At 50.0% G+C, this 14,734-nt stretch overlaps 1 protein-coding gene across 1 annotated transcript; it reads left to right on the forward strand.

Moving 5' to 3' along the window:
- The first annotated feature begins 1,045 nt into the window (after window positions 1-1,045).
- NKX1-2 (NK1 homeobox 2) lies at window positions 1,046-3,599 on the forward strand. The gene is made up of 2 exons (XM_090279579.1): window positions 1,046-1,259; window positions 2,872-3,599. The coding sequence occupies exons 1-2, from the start codon at window positions 1,046-1,048 to the stop codon at window positions 3,597-3,599; spliced, it is 942 nt and encodes a 313-aa protein (XP_090135705.1).
- Window positions 3,600-14,734: the final 11,135 nt, after the last annotated feature.

The following is a 14,734-nucleotide window of genomic DNA, read 5'->3' on the forward strand; positions in this document are numbered from 1 at the left end:
AGGGCCGCGGTTGGTGCTCAGCAACCAGGGGAGCCACCCTCACCTGGCTCTGAGCCCGAGACGCACCGAAGTCTCCCAGGAAGCTGGCCACCTTGGCGGTGCTGGGACATCTCCCCCAAACCCCTACCTCGGGGTGGCAGGGAAAGCCTTGGCACAGGGCGGTATTTTCTTCCTCCACTTTTGGGACAGCAGGAAGCACTGTAAAGGGACTGGTCCCGGAGAAGAAGATCTGAATTTGAATCCAGACTCTGTCAGCAACCAACAATGACCTCGGGCAACTCGCTTCTCATCTTCGAACCTCAGTTTCCTCATCTGTAAAGCTGGTGGAATAGCCTTGCTAGGCCACGCCCACCTCACGGGGGCGCTCTGAGAATACTGAGAATAAAGTGATATCCCGAGAGCCCAAGGGCTTTGCACACTGTGAGGACGCAAGGACCTAAATCCGAGGTGACCTGGACTGAGGTCGTCACTGTGATTCACTGGCGGGCCAGAAGCTGTGCTGAGCGCTGCCTTGAAGTCATCAGGCCCGGTCTCAAACGCATCCCCAATGCAAAGGCGGGTGCACTGGGGAAAGGGCGCAAGCTGGTCAGTGTGTGCCTGTTGGGGGTCCCCGGGAATAGATGCGTCCGGTATGCGTCCGGCTCTCCCTCCCTCGCTCGCGTACACTCTTAGTCTCTGCGGATTGGGCGGAGGCGCGCGGAGCCGGGGGCGCTCTTCCAGCGGGCGCGCGCACCGGGCGCACCGAGGCGCCCCTCGCCAAGGCTAGCGGCCCGGTGTGGCTCAGGGCAGTCTAGGGGCTTACTCGAGCGCGCCCTGCACGTGTCGGGGGCCTGGGCCTCGCGAGTGCCAATCGGCGCGCAGCCCCCCGCTGCTCTCTCCCCGCTCCGCCTTCCCGTCCCCGTCCCCCCTCCCCTCTCGAGCTTCACTTGGCTGCCCCGACCCTCCTATCGGCTGGTCAGCCGTGGCCGAGCCACAGAAGAAGGAAAGCCCGAGCGCGGCCATCCCGGACCCCGCGCCGCTGGCCTCCGGCCCGCGGGCGGCGGGCATGCTGGCATGGCAGGACGGCGGGGCCAAGGCGGCTCCCTCCCACCACAAGATCTCCTTCTCCGTCCTGGACATCCTGGACCCACAGAAATTCACCCGCGCGGCGCTCCCGGCCCTGCGCCCTGCTCCTCTGGAAGCCAAGAAAAGTTTGGCAGAGGCTGAATCGGGGAAGGACTCCAACTCCGGGGACCAGGCCCGCCAACCGGAGAACCCTGGTAAGGATGCGAGGGGGCCCCCGGCTCTGGGAAGCCCCGGCTCAGATGGTCTGATGGAGAGGTGTGTGTCCGAGGGGTGGGGAGGTGGCGGGGGGGGGGGTGAGGGGGCAGCCAGGGACCCAGGAGTGGCGCTTAGCGACGTCTTCTCCAAAGGGAGAAGGCTCACAGGACAAGATGTAGCCCCTGTCTTGGAATTAGATTGAGGCGGAAAGGAGGCCTCCAGGATCCCAGGTGAGGGATTTGCCACCCAAGCCATCCCTGCTCACCTAACAAGTGGGTAAGCATCGCAGGTCTGATTTGCTCGCAGAGGAAGCTGACGTCCTGCGCCCACCTTCCCCAGTCTCCCTCCTGTATGGGGCATTTACTGCTCCTGCCATTGCCAGGACCTGAGCTAGAGATTGGGATAAAACTCAGAAAAACTTCAGAACTCGAGAGACAGCATCATTAACATCGCCCCCATTTAATGAATGAGGGTGTTGAGGCCTAATCAGGTGTCGAGGTCTTAGCGAGCATCGAAGTCAGCTTTACCACCCAGTGTCCACTTCCAGCTACCCAGGGACTCCTGCAGAAACTCTGCTGCCCCCGCGCTCACCATGGGGTGGGGTGATGGGAGGCTTTTGGTTCTTTCTCCTCGAAACCCTTTTGACTTGCCTCTAACTCTCGTGGATACCTAATGAGGGGTCCGGGAAGGCTGGTGTCTAGAAGGAAGGACCAAAGACACCAGGGCCGTGCTGGGTGGGGAGCGGGGCACGATGTCCCCTGGAGCCACGCTGAGGGTCAGGGAAGCTGGTTCGGGAGGGGCTGGACACCACGCATCCTCCCGCTTTCCCTCCCCAAGTTTGGCGGTGATTGTCTGGGGCTCGGGGCGCCTCTGGCGGCTGCGCTGGAGCCCGCGCGGTCAGCCCGGTAATTGTTAGGATCGCCTCTCCGAGGGGCCGCGCTTCCCTCTCCCCATCCCATGATCGATATTCTATTACTGGCGCCTGCATATCTCCTGCCCACAGCTTGCAGGTACCAACTTCAAACCCCCTTTCCCTGTCTGATCCTAATATTGTTCGATTAAAACTTACCTTTAATAGATGACATCTATCGATCCAGCCCCGCACAAATCTGAAACTCTATTAACACAGCAGGAGAGAGAAGATGGGAAAGGGGGAATTTCACTTTAAAGGGGGATGGGTCTTAATAACTTCTGTTTTAATTGCTAGGAGTCCCAGACCAAAACAGGCTTCCAGCGGCTGGGGAGGCACAATCCTAAATGCACTTGACATCTTGATGTCTTAATGTACAATGATTCTACCCCCCCCACCGTAAGGTTGTCCAATAAGGTCATTATTTTTTCTTAATGAAGGGTATCGTTCATACAAAACACACTTCTGGGACGCCTACTGTGTGACGGATGAGTGAAAAGCAAAGGGGCACTGCACCCCTAAACTCCGACCCCGGGAAGGGCTTGCGAAGGCCTACGGTCGCGGGAAGGGATTGCTAAAACGAGCCGGGGGGCTGCCTTGGGAGAAGAGCTACGTGCTCTAAGGAGGACATGACGGAGGCCTGGGGACCCGGACAGGCCGGGTGGTTCTGGGCTTCTGATCACCGGCCCCTTCTCCCCTAGATGCTGCGGGCCGAGGCGCGGGGGCAGCGTCCCCTCTGGAGGGCTCCGAGGCAGAGGAGGCGGAAGCGGAGGCGGAGGATGCGGGAAGGCGGCGGCGGCGGCGGCGGGAGCGGGCTGAGCGTCTGCAAGCGGGGCCGCCGCGCTCCCCTGAGATCCGGGCGGCAGCATTGGCGGCGGGGGATAGCGGTGCGGGCGGCCTCTTGGGTTCCCCCGGCTCGCCGGGCTCCCCACGGCCCCGGCGCCGACGCGCGGAGCCCAGCTGCGCCAAGCCGAGGCGCGCGCGCACCGCTTTCACCTACGAGCAGCTGGTGGCTTTGGAGAACAAATTCCGGGCCACGCGCTACCTCTCAGTGTGCGAGCGCTTGAACCTCGCGCTGTCGCTCAGCCTCACTGAAACGCAGGTCAAAATTTGGTTCCAGAACCGCAGGACCAAGTGGAAGAAGCAGAACCCTGGCGCAGACGGCGCGGCGCAGGCGCTTGGCTGCGCGCCCCAGCCCGTGGCCCCCGGGGCGGTGGCAGCGAGCGGTGGCGGTGGCGCAGGGGGCAGCCCCGGACCCCCAGGCCCCAGCGCGCTGCCCTTTCAGACTTTTTCCTCCTACTCGGCGGCCAACGTCCTCTTCCCGGCCGCCACCTCCTTCCCGCTGACAGCTGTCGCAGCTGCTGGGGGCTCCTTCGCGCCCTTCCTCGGACCCTCCTACCTGACCCCTTTCTACGCCCCTCATCTATGAACCCGAGTGTGTGGCGTCGTCGTGAGGTTCCCCACTCCATGGAGGGGCGCTGAGGCCCAGGGACCGCCCCCTCCTGGTGCGTAAGTGTCTGTGCGCCCCTTCCCTGCCAGCCGCGGGAGCGCCGCCAGAGGGCAGGGAGAGGCCACCCGCCACCTCCCCGCGGCGCCCCTGCCCGCGGCACCGACCCCCTGAATCCATGCAGTCCACATCTTTTAAAATGTCCTAAAATCTTCTCGATTCTTGACCTGGATTTTCACTCTCGGTCAGGTTTAATTCAGCTCCAGGACTCCCTTTGTGGTTCTGGGTGTTGGGCGCCGGGCTCACACCCTGCGCGGATGCGGACGCGAGGGAGCAGAGACCTCCAAGTCGCCAGCTGCGCACACCTGGGAAGGAATCCGCCAAGATTTTAGTTCACTCAGAGGGTAAAGGAGCTTTCCCTCTTCGTAGCTGATTGTTCCCGTTTTCATACTTGGTAACTGGCCCAAACCCAGCGATTCCGCCCCACTGCTGATCAAAGCTGGGTGAGCTGGGACCGTGAGCGCACACTGCCGCTGGGACACGGACAATATTTTAAACACGTAAGACTCAACGTTTTTAGACCTTCCTTCACGACTTGGACTTGAGCACAATTCCTGTGCCAAACAGACTCCCTACAGGCTATTCCGAGACAATGGGGACTTTATGCTTCTGAGAAGACCAGAAGTTTGTGCCAGAAAACGCACAGCTTTGTAGCTAGGCTTACCGTGGTGCCACTCATGGCCCCAGATACATAAAGACGGTGACGACGGAGCCAATGGCTCAGCTGAAGTCTTGAGGTCTCTGCCTGAGCTGCCTGTCTTCCCCCGTTCCCTGAGACGTAAGTGACAAGACCGCCTGTTTTGACCTACAGTACTTGATGCTCTAAAAACGTCCCTCCTGGTGAACGTGTGTCCCAGCGTCTCCTAGGCTCCTGGTGGGGAACGGCACTGGGGCAGGGTTGGCTCCCCAGCACATACACGAATTGGACTGCTTTCTTAAAGCACACATTCAACCTTTTGGGGGCTTTGTCTAAGATTCTGACTTGAAAGCAATTCTTGTTCCAAAGACTCTCCAGGATGACCTGGGGAACAAGCAAAAGGTTGTAAGGGACTGTGAAGGGAATACTTCTTGGGTACAAAGAGCTACTGTGGAATCAAAAAGCATATTCATTGTGAATTCAATATGCATTCTGACTACTGCTTTTACTATCTCCCCTAAAAATTACTTCTTCTGTAAAATTCTCTTGCCAGTTTTGTGTGGGATACTCTTCCTCTAGTTTTCTGTGTAATCTCAGAGACCCAGACAGGTCATGTATGTTTCCTTCTCGCCTTTATTTGACCGAGGCCCATTGATTTCTACATAGACCCCTTACTCCTTGCTACTTCTTGACAGCCTATGCCATTAATAATTAAATTTAACGAGCGATGGCTTCTTATAAAGTGAAAAAAAGCACACTGGTTTGTATTATTAACATGTGATACTATTGTCATCGTGAAATATCAACTTCTATGTTGATCAGAAATGGTAGAAAAATATCCTCCCTTTCTCTCAAATTAAATGATGACTTCATTTATTTGACTCACAAGATTTGAAATTATGTATTATTTACTAATTAGACTCTTTCTCTTCCATTCTAAAAGAAAAGTATTCCCAAACAGTGCACTGTACTTCCTAAAACACAGCCGATGCCAGATGAGATTGAAAATGCAGTTACTCTAGGAGAGACTATTATTTTACTCACTTTACATGTTGATAAATATGCCCTCAATAGCTACTCATTAGTTTCTTGAAAGTAACATTCTGTGGCAGTTCCTGTGTCCAGAGGCAAGGTCTTTAACAAAGAAGCGGAATTTCTGTAAGATGTGGGAAACATTTCATTCTTCTCAGGTACCAGAATCACAGACTCCAGTTAGACAGAGGGACTAGGGAGCAATGGGGGTGCTCACCTGTGCACGGACTAGCATGGCATGCTATCGTTCCCCACCTTTCGTGTTTCCCCCGATGGTAACAGAGGAAACCTAGAAGTGTGTGGCTTTGGACTTCTGCTGCTTTAAAAAGACCCAGTGGCTTTCCCACCAAATCCTCAGATGCAATCTATGGATGTGTTTGTCTAATAAATTCTTTTTGTAATGACTTCTCACTGAATTATTTCCTGCTCTCTGTTAGCAAAGCTTTTACTCATTTTATAATTAATCCCCTCATCCCCACCAACTAGCGTTCACAGATAGAGGGTATTTCTACCCTGGCAGCACTTTCTTATGCCTGCCTTCTCAGACCATTGCTAGACAGACACGTAGTAGCCACACCTGCAGGCAGTATATACAAACACACGTTTAGGGCCCCTTCACAGCAAAAAGCAAAACATCTTTACAGAATTTTTATTAGTGGCTACAAATTAAATCTACACCTACCTACCAGATTTCTAAAGCGTTATTAACTCTTGCACTTATTTTACAAGGTCTTAATAGCCTATAAAGAGACTTAGGCTGTTCACCAGTCATAGATTTCTGATGTTAAAAATGGCCATTTTAGAGACCCACTTGAAACCATGTAGCCGAGGAGTGAGTAGAGAGCATTCCTAATATTTAGAGACCCCAACCCTGTCCATTTTGTGTAACTTGTAAGAACTACTTAACCAGCGTTTGAAGTAATGAGAGGCCAACATAAGAAATTCTTCAATAACTGCTAAGTACATTTAAAAAGGCAATCCCACCTTAAGGTCAGATGAAGGGAAGCGTCTAAGAATCTAAGAAGTGGGAAGAGACGGGCTCAGGGAAAGAGGAGCAGAAAGTACCTCCTTCCCTTCCCAAGGGAGGAAAACTCAGAAGGAGCCCAGCTGTGGAGTCCAAGGAGGGCAAGCTCCCAGCACTTAGGACTGGCTGCCTTTTTCATCCAATGATTCTGGGAGGTGTGGGGTTTTAATTTTCAGTTCCTGATGGGTAATGAAGTCGCCTATCTCTCCATGTGCCTACTGGCCACTTAGGTGTCTATTTTAGTGAAGTGTTTCATCAGATCTGCCCACTGGTTAACCTCCTCATTTGTGGGTACACTGAGTCTTAGAGAGGAGGTGACTTGTCCAAAGTAAATCGCATTACCCAGGAAACAGACTTAGTGAGGTTATCTGCCTGGCCCAAGGTCACGCAGCTGGGAAGAAAAGAGCAGAGCCTGGGACGTGGGCCTAACAACTCCAGGGTGATCTAGATTGTACATGGGTTTACCAATCATGTAAAATATTCGAGTACCATCTTTTGTGATGAGCTCAGAGTTTTTCGGGCGTTTTGCAATTCCAGATAAAGTGTCAGCCCTGGAGGAAAACTTACTCCATAGCTCCTTCTTCTTCCCTCCCTCCCGCCCACCCCTTGTCCCCTGCACCAAGTGTATTGAGCCCCCATTCTGTGCCAACAACTGTTTTGGGTGATGGAAATTTATTAATGCAAAGGGGTTCCAGGCTCAGGGAAGATGACGGTCTGCCTTTCCTTTCTTTCCTAGAACTATGGTGGTTAGTGGACAGGTCTCTCTCTACCACTTACTAGCTCTGCCATCTTGGACTAGTTTCCTCAATTTCTAAGCCTCTGACAGGCACATAGTATGCTCTTTCAAAGTGTTAAAGTTCTTCCTGCCAGATTTTAAATGGGCATATTTAGGTAAACATGGGGTTTGGAACTGGCCTCAAAGTGCGGACCGCATTTTAAATACAACGTCATCCCAGGTAGCTGCAGGTCACACAGTGGTCCTCTGCAAAATTGTCCCCAGCCAAGACTGCTTTGGGCAGGAGATGACAGTCCACACAAAAGAGCTGAGTGGACAATCTTATAAAATTATGATTTAAAAAAATTGATTCCCTTATGGTGATCGATTTTCTTTTGTGTGCCATTAACACATTTATAAAAGGGGCCAGTGTTCTCTCTGCCTCTGTGTAACTTGCGTACCCTCAGGTAGATGGGGTTGGACCTGGGGAGACGGGGCTGGATCTGGGGAGAACTTATATAGCACAGTCAAAAATCCATACTCCTGAGGTCTAAAGTGACCCCGATGTGCAGAAAGTTTTAAAAATAACTGTTAAAAGGATACTTTATTCCTTTTTTAAAAATTCCATTCTTCCAGCCCTGGCTGGGTAGCTCAGTTGGTGAGTGTCTTCCTAATATACCAAACTTGTGGGTTCGATCCCTGGTCAGAGCACACACAAGAATCAACCAATGAGGGCATAAATGAGTAGAACAACAAATTGATATTTCTCTCTCTTTCTCTCTAAATCAATAAATTAAAAAATTTTAAAAATTCCATTCTTCCACTAATATATTTTCCTAGGGGTACTAGTTTTAAACAGCAGGTTTGTTGTTTTTTTTAAAACTCATCATTATGGCTGATTAAATTACTCTAAGTTCCCAGGAATTCAGAATACTTAATTCTGATAAACATCTACACAGGGAGAATAAAACTAACCAACTCATTTTTGATTCAAATAAACAAAAAAATAAACAAAACAACAACCATGTATCTCAAAGCAAGATTTTGATAACATCTTTCTGAAGACGTCAACATTCAAGCAGATCTCTCTTTAGAAACTGGCTTCCTTCCACAGAAGTCAGTTCAGTAATATTGCAAATAGCAACTATTCTGAAGATGTCATGAAGACACCATGTCTTTTGTGATCAGTTCACAAGCCGACTTAATAAAAAATACCTTACATGGGAATCACACGTCTAAATCTCTCAAAACACTGCTGTCGTTTTTCTGGTAATTGTAGAAAAATATACATAACAGAAAATTGACCATTGTACCCATTGTAAGTGTTCGATCCAGTGGCATTGAAACAGGTAGAAAAAAAATGTTCTGAAAAATTGCTCCATTGAGTCAAGCCCGGCCAGAACCATGGCAGTTATTAATAGGGAGCTATAAAACAATGGTCCGGGAACTACCCTGACTTCTTTTAAGTTCGTGTTTCAGATCTAATGCCAAGCCACACAGACAAACCCAATACCTGCTTGGGAAAGTTTCTTCCTGAATTCTACAAGCAGTCCTGTCCGATCCTGGAATGCTTTGCTTCACTGACCTCGACGTGGACATCAGTGTTCCAGAAAAGGAAAGAGCCTGCTGACCGACACCTGACTGGTCAACCCCAGCCCCTCTTCTGTTCCCAAGCAATAAAAAGTCCCCATGTCCCACACGGAGGGCCCAGAACCTGAGGCCCTATCTGTGTTCTGGTGCTCTGCAGAGCCTCGATAAATCTGCCTTTGCTTTTTCAGTATGCCTCGTTCAAAGTCCTTTATTCGGGAGACCAGAACCCAAACTCTGCCGGTCACAGCACTAAGTGCATTCACGATATTGTGCGACCATCAGTTCTGTCTAGTTCAGAACTTTTCATCACTTCCAACAGAAACTCTGGACCCATAAACTAGCTACGCCCCATGCTTCCCATGTGCTGATGGAGTATCAACCCATCAGCTGATTGCTCATTTTTCTCTCAACTCTAGAAGGCCAAACACTGTGTTTCAACAGCAGCTTCATGGCGGGACAGAGAAAGGATGTTTCGTCCTTTCTCTCTTTGGAAGCTTAATATTTAGCAGCCACAGCTGCAGAAGGAAGCAGCTGGGCCCTTGGTACCGGTACTGATTTCCAGAGCTGTATCTGAACCCACACCATCCCTCTTGCTGGCTGTGTGTCCCTGGGTTGCGGCGGTGAGCACCCCGGATCCCTGCCCTCCCATCCTTCCACACACCTAGTGCACTGGTCTTTCATCTCTTTTGAATCCATACCTTTCAGAATAAAAAACAGTAGATCTGCATCCCTAGTATATGTATTTGTTTAAACCGTATACCTGAAAAACCAATGAGTATTTACTTCGCAAAAAAAAGTATATTTCAAAGGATGAGATTATAAAATCTAAACTGATCTTCTAACATTTCCTTCCTGCACTTTTTATTTCATTTTACACCCCCCTTCCCACTCTTTGGCAGGCAGGCAAATTCTTGAGACGTTGCTTTTCAGCCTGGGAGGCCAGGTTCTTTTGCTGGGGAGGCCTCCTGGGATCACTTAGCACCTGCTACTGAATTTTGTGTGTGTCATTGTCTGCTTGTTTGATCTGGGACAGGCTCTTGTTCTATCTCCCTGTCCCTGTAATTCATCCATGTGGTTTGCAGGTCTTTGATCTCTCACATCGAAATATGTTAGTATTCAATCGATCACTGTCCAGTGATCGAAATATAATTTTACTTCTTGGTTAATTTTGTTCTATTTTTTGGTGTTAAGGAGTAGTCCTATTTTGCCACAACTTTTTTTGAAAGTTTGGATAACACATATTACTGAATTTGAAGTGATTTAAAAGGAGATCTTATATTTATAAAAAAAAAAAAAAGTTATTTATAACTTTTGTATAGCCATAGAAATGTGGATGAAAAGAGGCCACGTACTAAACCTGACAAGCTCAGGGGAGGCCCGTGCGCTCACCTTACAAACTCAGAGACCTGGAGTGACCACCTAGGATGGTCTGCAATTCAAACATTTTAACTAAAAGCAGTTTGTGGCAGGTAGTCACGCCCTAGGCTAGAATCTTCACCAACAAAGGTCACCCTTTACCTTATTTGAGCCTGTCTGTTGTCTTTTGGCATCTGCATGACATGCCTTTGGAGTGTCAGGTAATGTCCCTCTTTCCGAACCCCTGGGGTACAGTCACCAGAGCCAGACCACAAATTCCCTCATTGCTATTGTTGTGGGTTAATTTTGACTGTTTAATATCCTGTACCCACCTATGCAAAGGAAGTGTGTCTATCATTTTACTTTTTATCCAATCCTAGAGGTCCCCCTACCTTTGCCTTCTCCCGCCTCCCTAATCTGTGAACTGTGGATTTCATGTAACCCCCATGTCTCCTCTTTTGACTGTAATGTATAAAACAAGGTGCAAAACCGCCATTTCCCAGAGCATTTTCTCAATCCATTGCGATTTGGCTTCTCAGAAACTGTCGTCAGTTTGGCTCAAATAAACTCATAAAAATTCTCTACTGGCCTGAAGTTTTCTTACACTGACAGAAGTAACTTTTATTTCCAGTCGTCACAGATGGAGAAAGTCAATGAAAATCAACTACTTAGAAAAGTGATCGTGCCCTTGGATGTCACAACAATGGCAGATTGCTCTCTGCTTCCTCACTCTTGTCAGTTTCCTCACGGTGTCATGGCGGACGGGCCCCGGTCCGTGGACCCCACGTGAAGTGGCCTGCTCCCCGCGCCTCCAGCCCTGGATTGAGATGTCCCGGAATTGGAAATGTAGGCCAGTCTTTTGACCCAGTGATTCCACTTCTAGGACTTTAACCTACAGACATGCCTTCAGGAGATGTCAGAGACGAGGTTATCTATGGTGACATTGCCTATCAGAAGACTGGAAATGACCCAAGTGTCTGGCAGTCTGGGCTATTAGTGCAGCTATAAACAGAAGACGGAAGGCGGGCTCGCCTATCGACACTGGGAGTGCCAGGGCACAGGACACAGCGAGGGACAAAGTGCATACAACCTGCCGGCGCAGGTGTGATAAAGTGGGGGTGGCAACGACGCATGTTTGTGCTGCTCCCCGACAGGCAGCCTGGCCCTGAGCGGGTCTGCCTGGGGCCAGCCGGTCATGTGTGGGGTTTTGACTTGACGTAGGAAATATCTCAAAACATGAGTCTAGGTGGCTATGAGAATGTGTTTATAAAAGCTGGGGCAGTGAAACAAGGAAGGGCCCAGCATAGAAGAGGCAACGGGAGAGCCTCAGCGGGGCTGCCTTGGCTCACCGGGAAGTCAGAGGAAAGAGGGGTCTCAGGGACAAATGCAGGGGATGAGCCTGGGACAAGCTGTTGCAGCCCACTGCTCCCCTGGTTGAAAGTCTCATGGGGACCCTGAGAGCTTAGGAGACGTGTGCCGGCCGAGGAAAAAGTGGGGGCGGAAAATTATGTGGGCTGCTCCCCCAAGGGCGAGGGCGTGAGCTGGGCCCTTTGTCTTGAGGGTTTTTATTTCTCTCTTGCAGGTGGGAATCTTGGAGGTCTCAGGGGAGGGGTGCGGTGGAATATGCATCTGTTTTCAGGTGCGCCGTTTTAGGGTCGTGGTCTCTGCTGACTGGTCAGTGCCGGAGCAGTGGGGGGGTCACCCGTCACTGCAGCAGGTCCTGGTGTCAGCCACCTGGTTTTGCTGCTTTTCTGGGACTGGAGCTGAACTACAACTGAGGCCTAGATGTCATCTCCAGGGAGACTGTCACGAGCATTTGTTCATGATCTAGTCTTTCCTGTAAGTCAGCCGGGCAGCGGGTCGGCTCGCTGCCTGCTGGGAGCCCGGCACCGAGGAGCAGACAAGAGTCACACACAGTAACTGTGCTGTTCGCTCAGCTTTTATTAGTGCAGGCTCACTCACAGTAGAACATCAACATGTGTTAATATCCTACTCACATGTTAAAAATCTGAGAGAATTATAACGTACACACACACACAGCAGTCAATGGGGGATAATGAACCCGAGTCCCAGAGTCTCAGAGTGTGGGTCCCGTCTGGGAGACAGCACAGTGGGCAGAGGAGTCATCAGCATCTTGCGAGGAAGGATCTCTGAAGCCAGATGGGCAGCGGGGCAGATGAACTCCTCGGTCCTGCAGGGCAGAGCCTCTGGCAGCCAATGCCAGGGGAGGTCAGCGTGGCATGGAGCAGCGCTCTGGCGTGTGGCGCTCGGCTGTCTCAGCAGTGGTCTGGAGCCTGACTCAGTTCTATCTGGAAAGTGGTTTACTCTACCCTGCTGGGTCTTTCTGGTAAATGTTTTGGGACCCCTGATGCCAAGTATGGAATTTGTCCAGGTACCTATGGGTGGTACATGGCTGTTCTGCTTGACACCCTGCTGGCAAGAGTGGAATTCCCCCAGGACCCTATCTATGGGTGGTCCCGCTCTGCAGACATGGCTGTTTTGATCATGTGTGCAGATATCTTAGCTGCGATGTGTCTGCTCTGACCACGAGGGCAGATATCTTAAGTGTGTCCCCTTGCCAGATGTGTCTAGAGTGACTTAGGTAGTTTCCCTCTTGAACCGAAGTGTCACGGCTGACTGACAGCCATTTTAGTTGACACGAGTGACTCCATTTTGTTTTATATACTTTATACTGTTTTGATTGGACAAATGCCACTTTATTGGTCCTGCTCTCCACAGAGGTGACCTTCTGTATCTGGCTGTAAATTGCTTGGCCAGTTTGTTCAGCTCTCTCAGTTGCCCTATTCCATTTGCCAAAGAATTTTCCTAGCTTCTTACTGTCCTACCTCAGTACTTGCTTCTATTTCCACTGAAAATTATTGGAAGGACACACAAGAAGCTACATAAAGGCTGTTCATGGTGAGGGGTTGGGGCTGGATGTGCTTGGGGAGGAGGAAGTCTTCTCAGTGTGTCCTTTTTAACTGGCCCTGATTTGTAAATGAAACAGATGTATTAACTATTCACAAAACAATAAGAACTTCCTGGAAGAAAAATGTCAGAGCAGAAAGTAGTTGGATAGTTTTCTAAAAAAAGAAAGAAAGAACGAAAGAAAGAAAGAAAAAGAAAAAAAGGAAGGAAGAAAAAAAGAGCTAGATACTTTATGTAATCTGAAGGTTTTCAAAGTTCTTCCTAGTATCAATCTTTGAAAAGTAAGGAAAGAATTGAAAGTGTTTTCAACATCAGCCCAGTGGGGCACTGGGCTAGCCCCCTCGATTTATCTCGGGCTTCCTTCAGAAAATGAACACACAAGCAAAACTGTGCCCCAAGCCTCTTTCTGACCGGAAGACAATGTAACACGTAATCTGGCCCAATGGCGCATCCCAGACCCCAGACAGGAGCACAGAGAACTCTCTGGTCCAAGGAGGAACAGTTCCTGAGCTGAGTGACGCTTCACTCAACAGTAAAAAAAAGTTACCTTTTCTAAATAAAATGTATTCCAGAAGATCAAAGTGATAAAACTTCATTGCTTTTTAATTTACGCTTTTCTAGCTTTCTAAGTATAATATGTGATTTACTTAGACGTCAGTGTAAAAACATCCAAACCTGTAAGAATTTTTATGAGTTTATCTGAGCCAAACTGACGACAGTTGCTGGGAAGCCAAAATCAATGGATTGAGAAAGTGCTCTGGGAAATGGCAGATTTGCACCTTGTTTTATATGTTACAGTCAAAAGAGGAGGCATGGGAGGGGGTTACATGAAATCCACAGTTGACAGATTAGGGAGGAGGGAGAAGGCAAAGGGGGGGGGGACCTCTGGGATTGGATAAAAAGTAAAACGATAGACACACTTCCTTTGCATAGGTGGGTACAGGATTGTAACAGTCAACAATTAACATATAACAATAGCAATGAGGGCGTCTGTGGTCTGGGCTCTGGTGACTGTACCCCAGGGGTTTTCGGAAAAAGGGACATTACCTGACACTCCAAAGGCATGTCATGCAGATGCCAAAAGACAACAGACAGGCTCAAATAAGGTAAAGGGTGACCTTTGTCGGTGAAGATTCTAGCCTAGGGTGTGACTACCTGCCACAAACTGCTTTTAGTTAAAATGTTTGAATTGCAGAAGATCCTAGGTGGTCCCTCCAGGTCTCTGAGTTTGTAAGGCGAGCGCATGGGCCTCCCCTGAGCTTGTCAGGTTTAGTACGTGGCCCGTTTTTGCTCACACAGAAGGGAAGATTCAGACTGGATGATGCTAAATAGCCTTCACTCATCATTGTCAATAAAAATAATAATGCCACTCATGGTTGGAGCTGCCGGGTGACTTAGAAGTGACTGGGTGTTTTAGAGATTCACATCTGTCAGCGATCTTCAAGACAGCCCGTTTTACAAAACGGGTAAGTGAGCTAGTGGGGGTGGGGGCAGAGGGGGTGGTGAGAGGTGGGGGGAATCTCATGTTACCCAGCTAAGGGGGGGTGGAGCGGATTGACTTCTGGATTTTTTGGTGCTGGGACCTGCTCCCTAGCTACCGAAGTGGGTGCCAGGTGCGCTGGAGCACTGATGAGTCAGACTCACGCCTCTGCAGGAGGCAGGAGCTGCGTCTTATCCAACCGTTGACTCTCTCAGAACTCCGCACAGTGTGCTTTGTGAACCAGGCGGCACAGTGTTCATGGCTCAAAATAGAGTTGGAAACGGGGAGACGAATG

This window comes from Furipterus horrens, unplaced genomic scaffold, assembly GCF_987537825.1.
Source record: "Furipterus horrens unplaced genomic scaffold, mFurHor1.1.pri manual_scaffold_5, whole genome shotgun sequence".
NCBI lineage: Eukaryota > Metazoa > Chordata > Mammalia > Chiroptera > Furipteridae > Furipterus > Furipterus horrens.

Excerpts from the sequence above, each read along its gene's own strand:
- NKX1-2 (XM_090279579.1), top strand. The coding sequence starts at position 1,046 with ATGCTGGCATGGCAGGACGGCGGGGCCAAGGCGGCTCCCTCCCACCAC. Across the intron at positions 1,260-2,871 it reads CCGCCAACCGGAGAACCCTG|ATGCTGCGGGCCGAGGCGCG; the intron begins GTAAGGATGCGA and ends CTTCTCCCCTAG.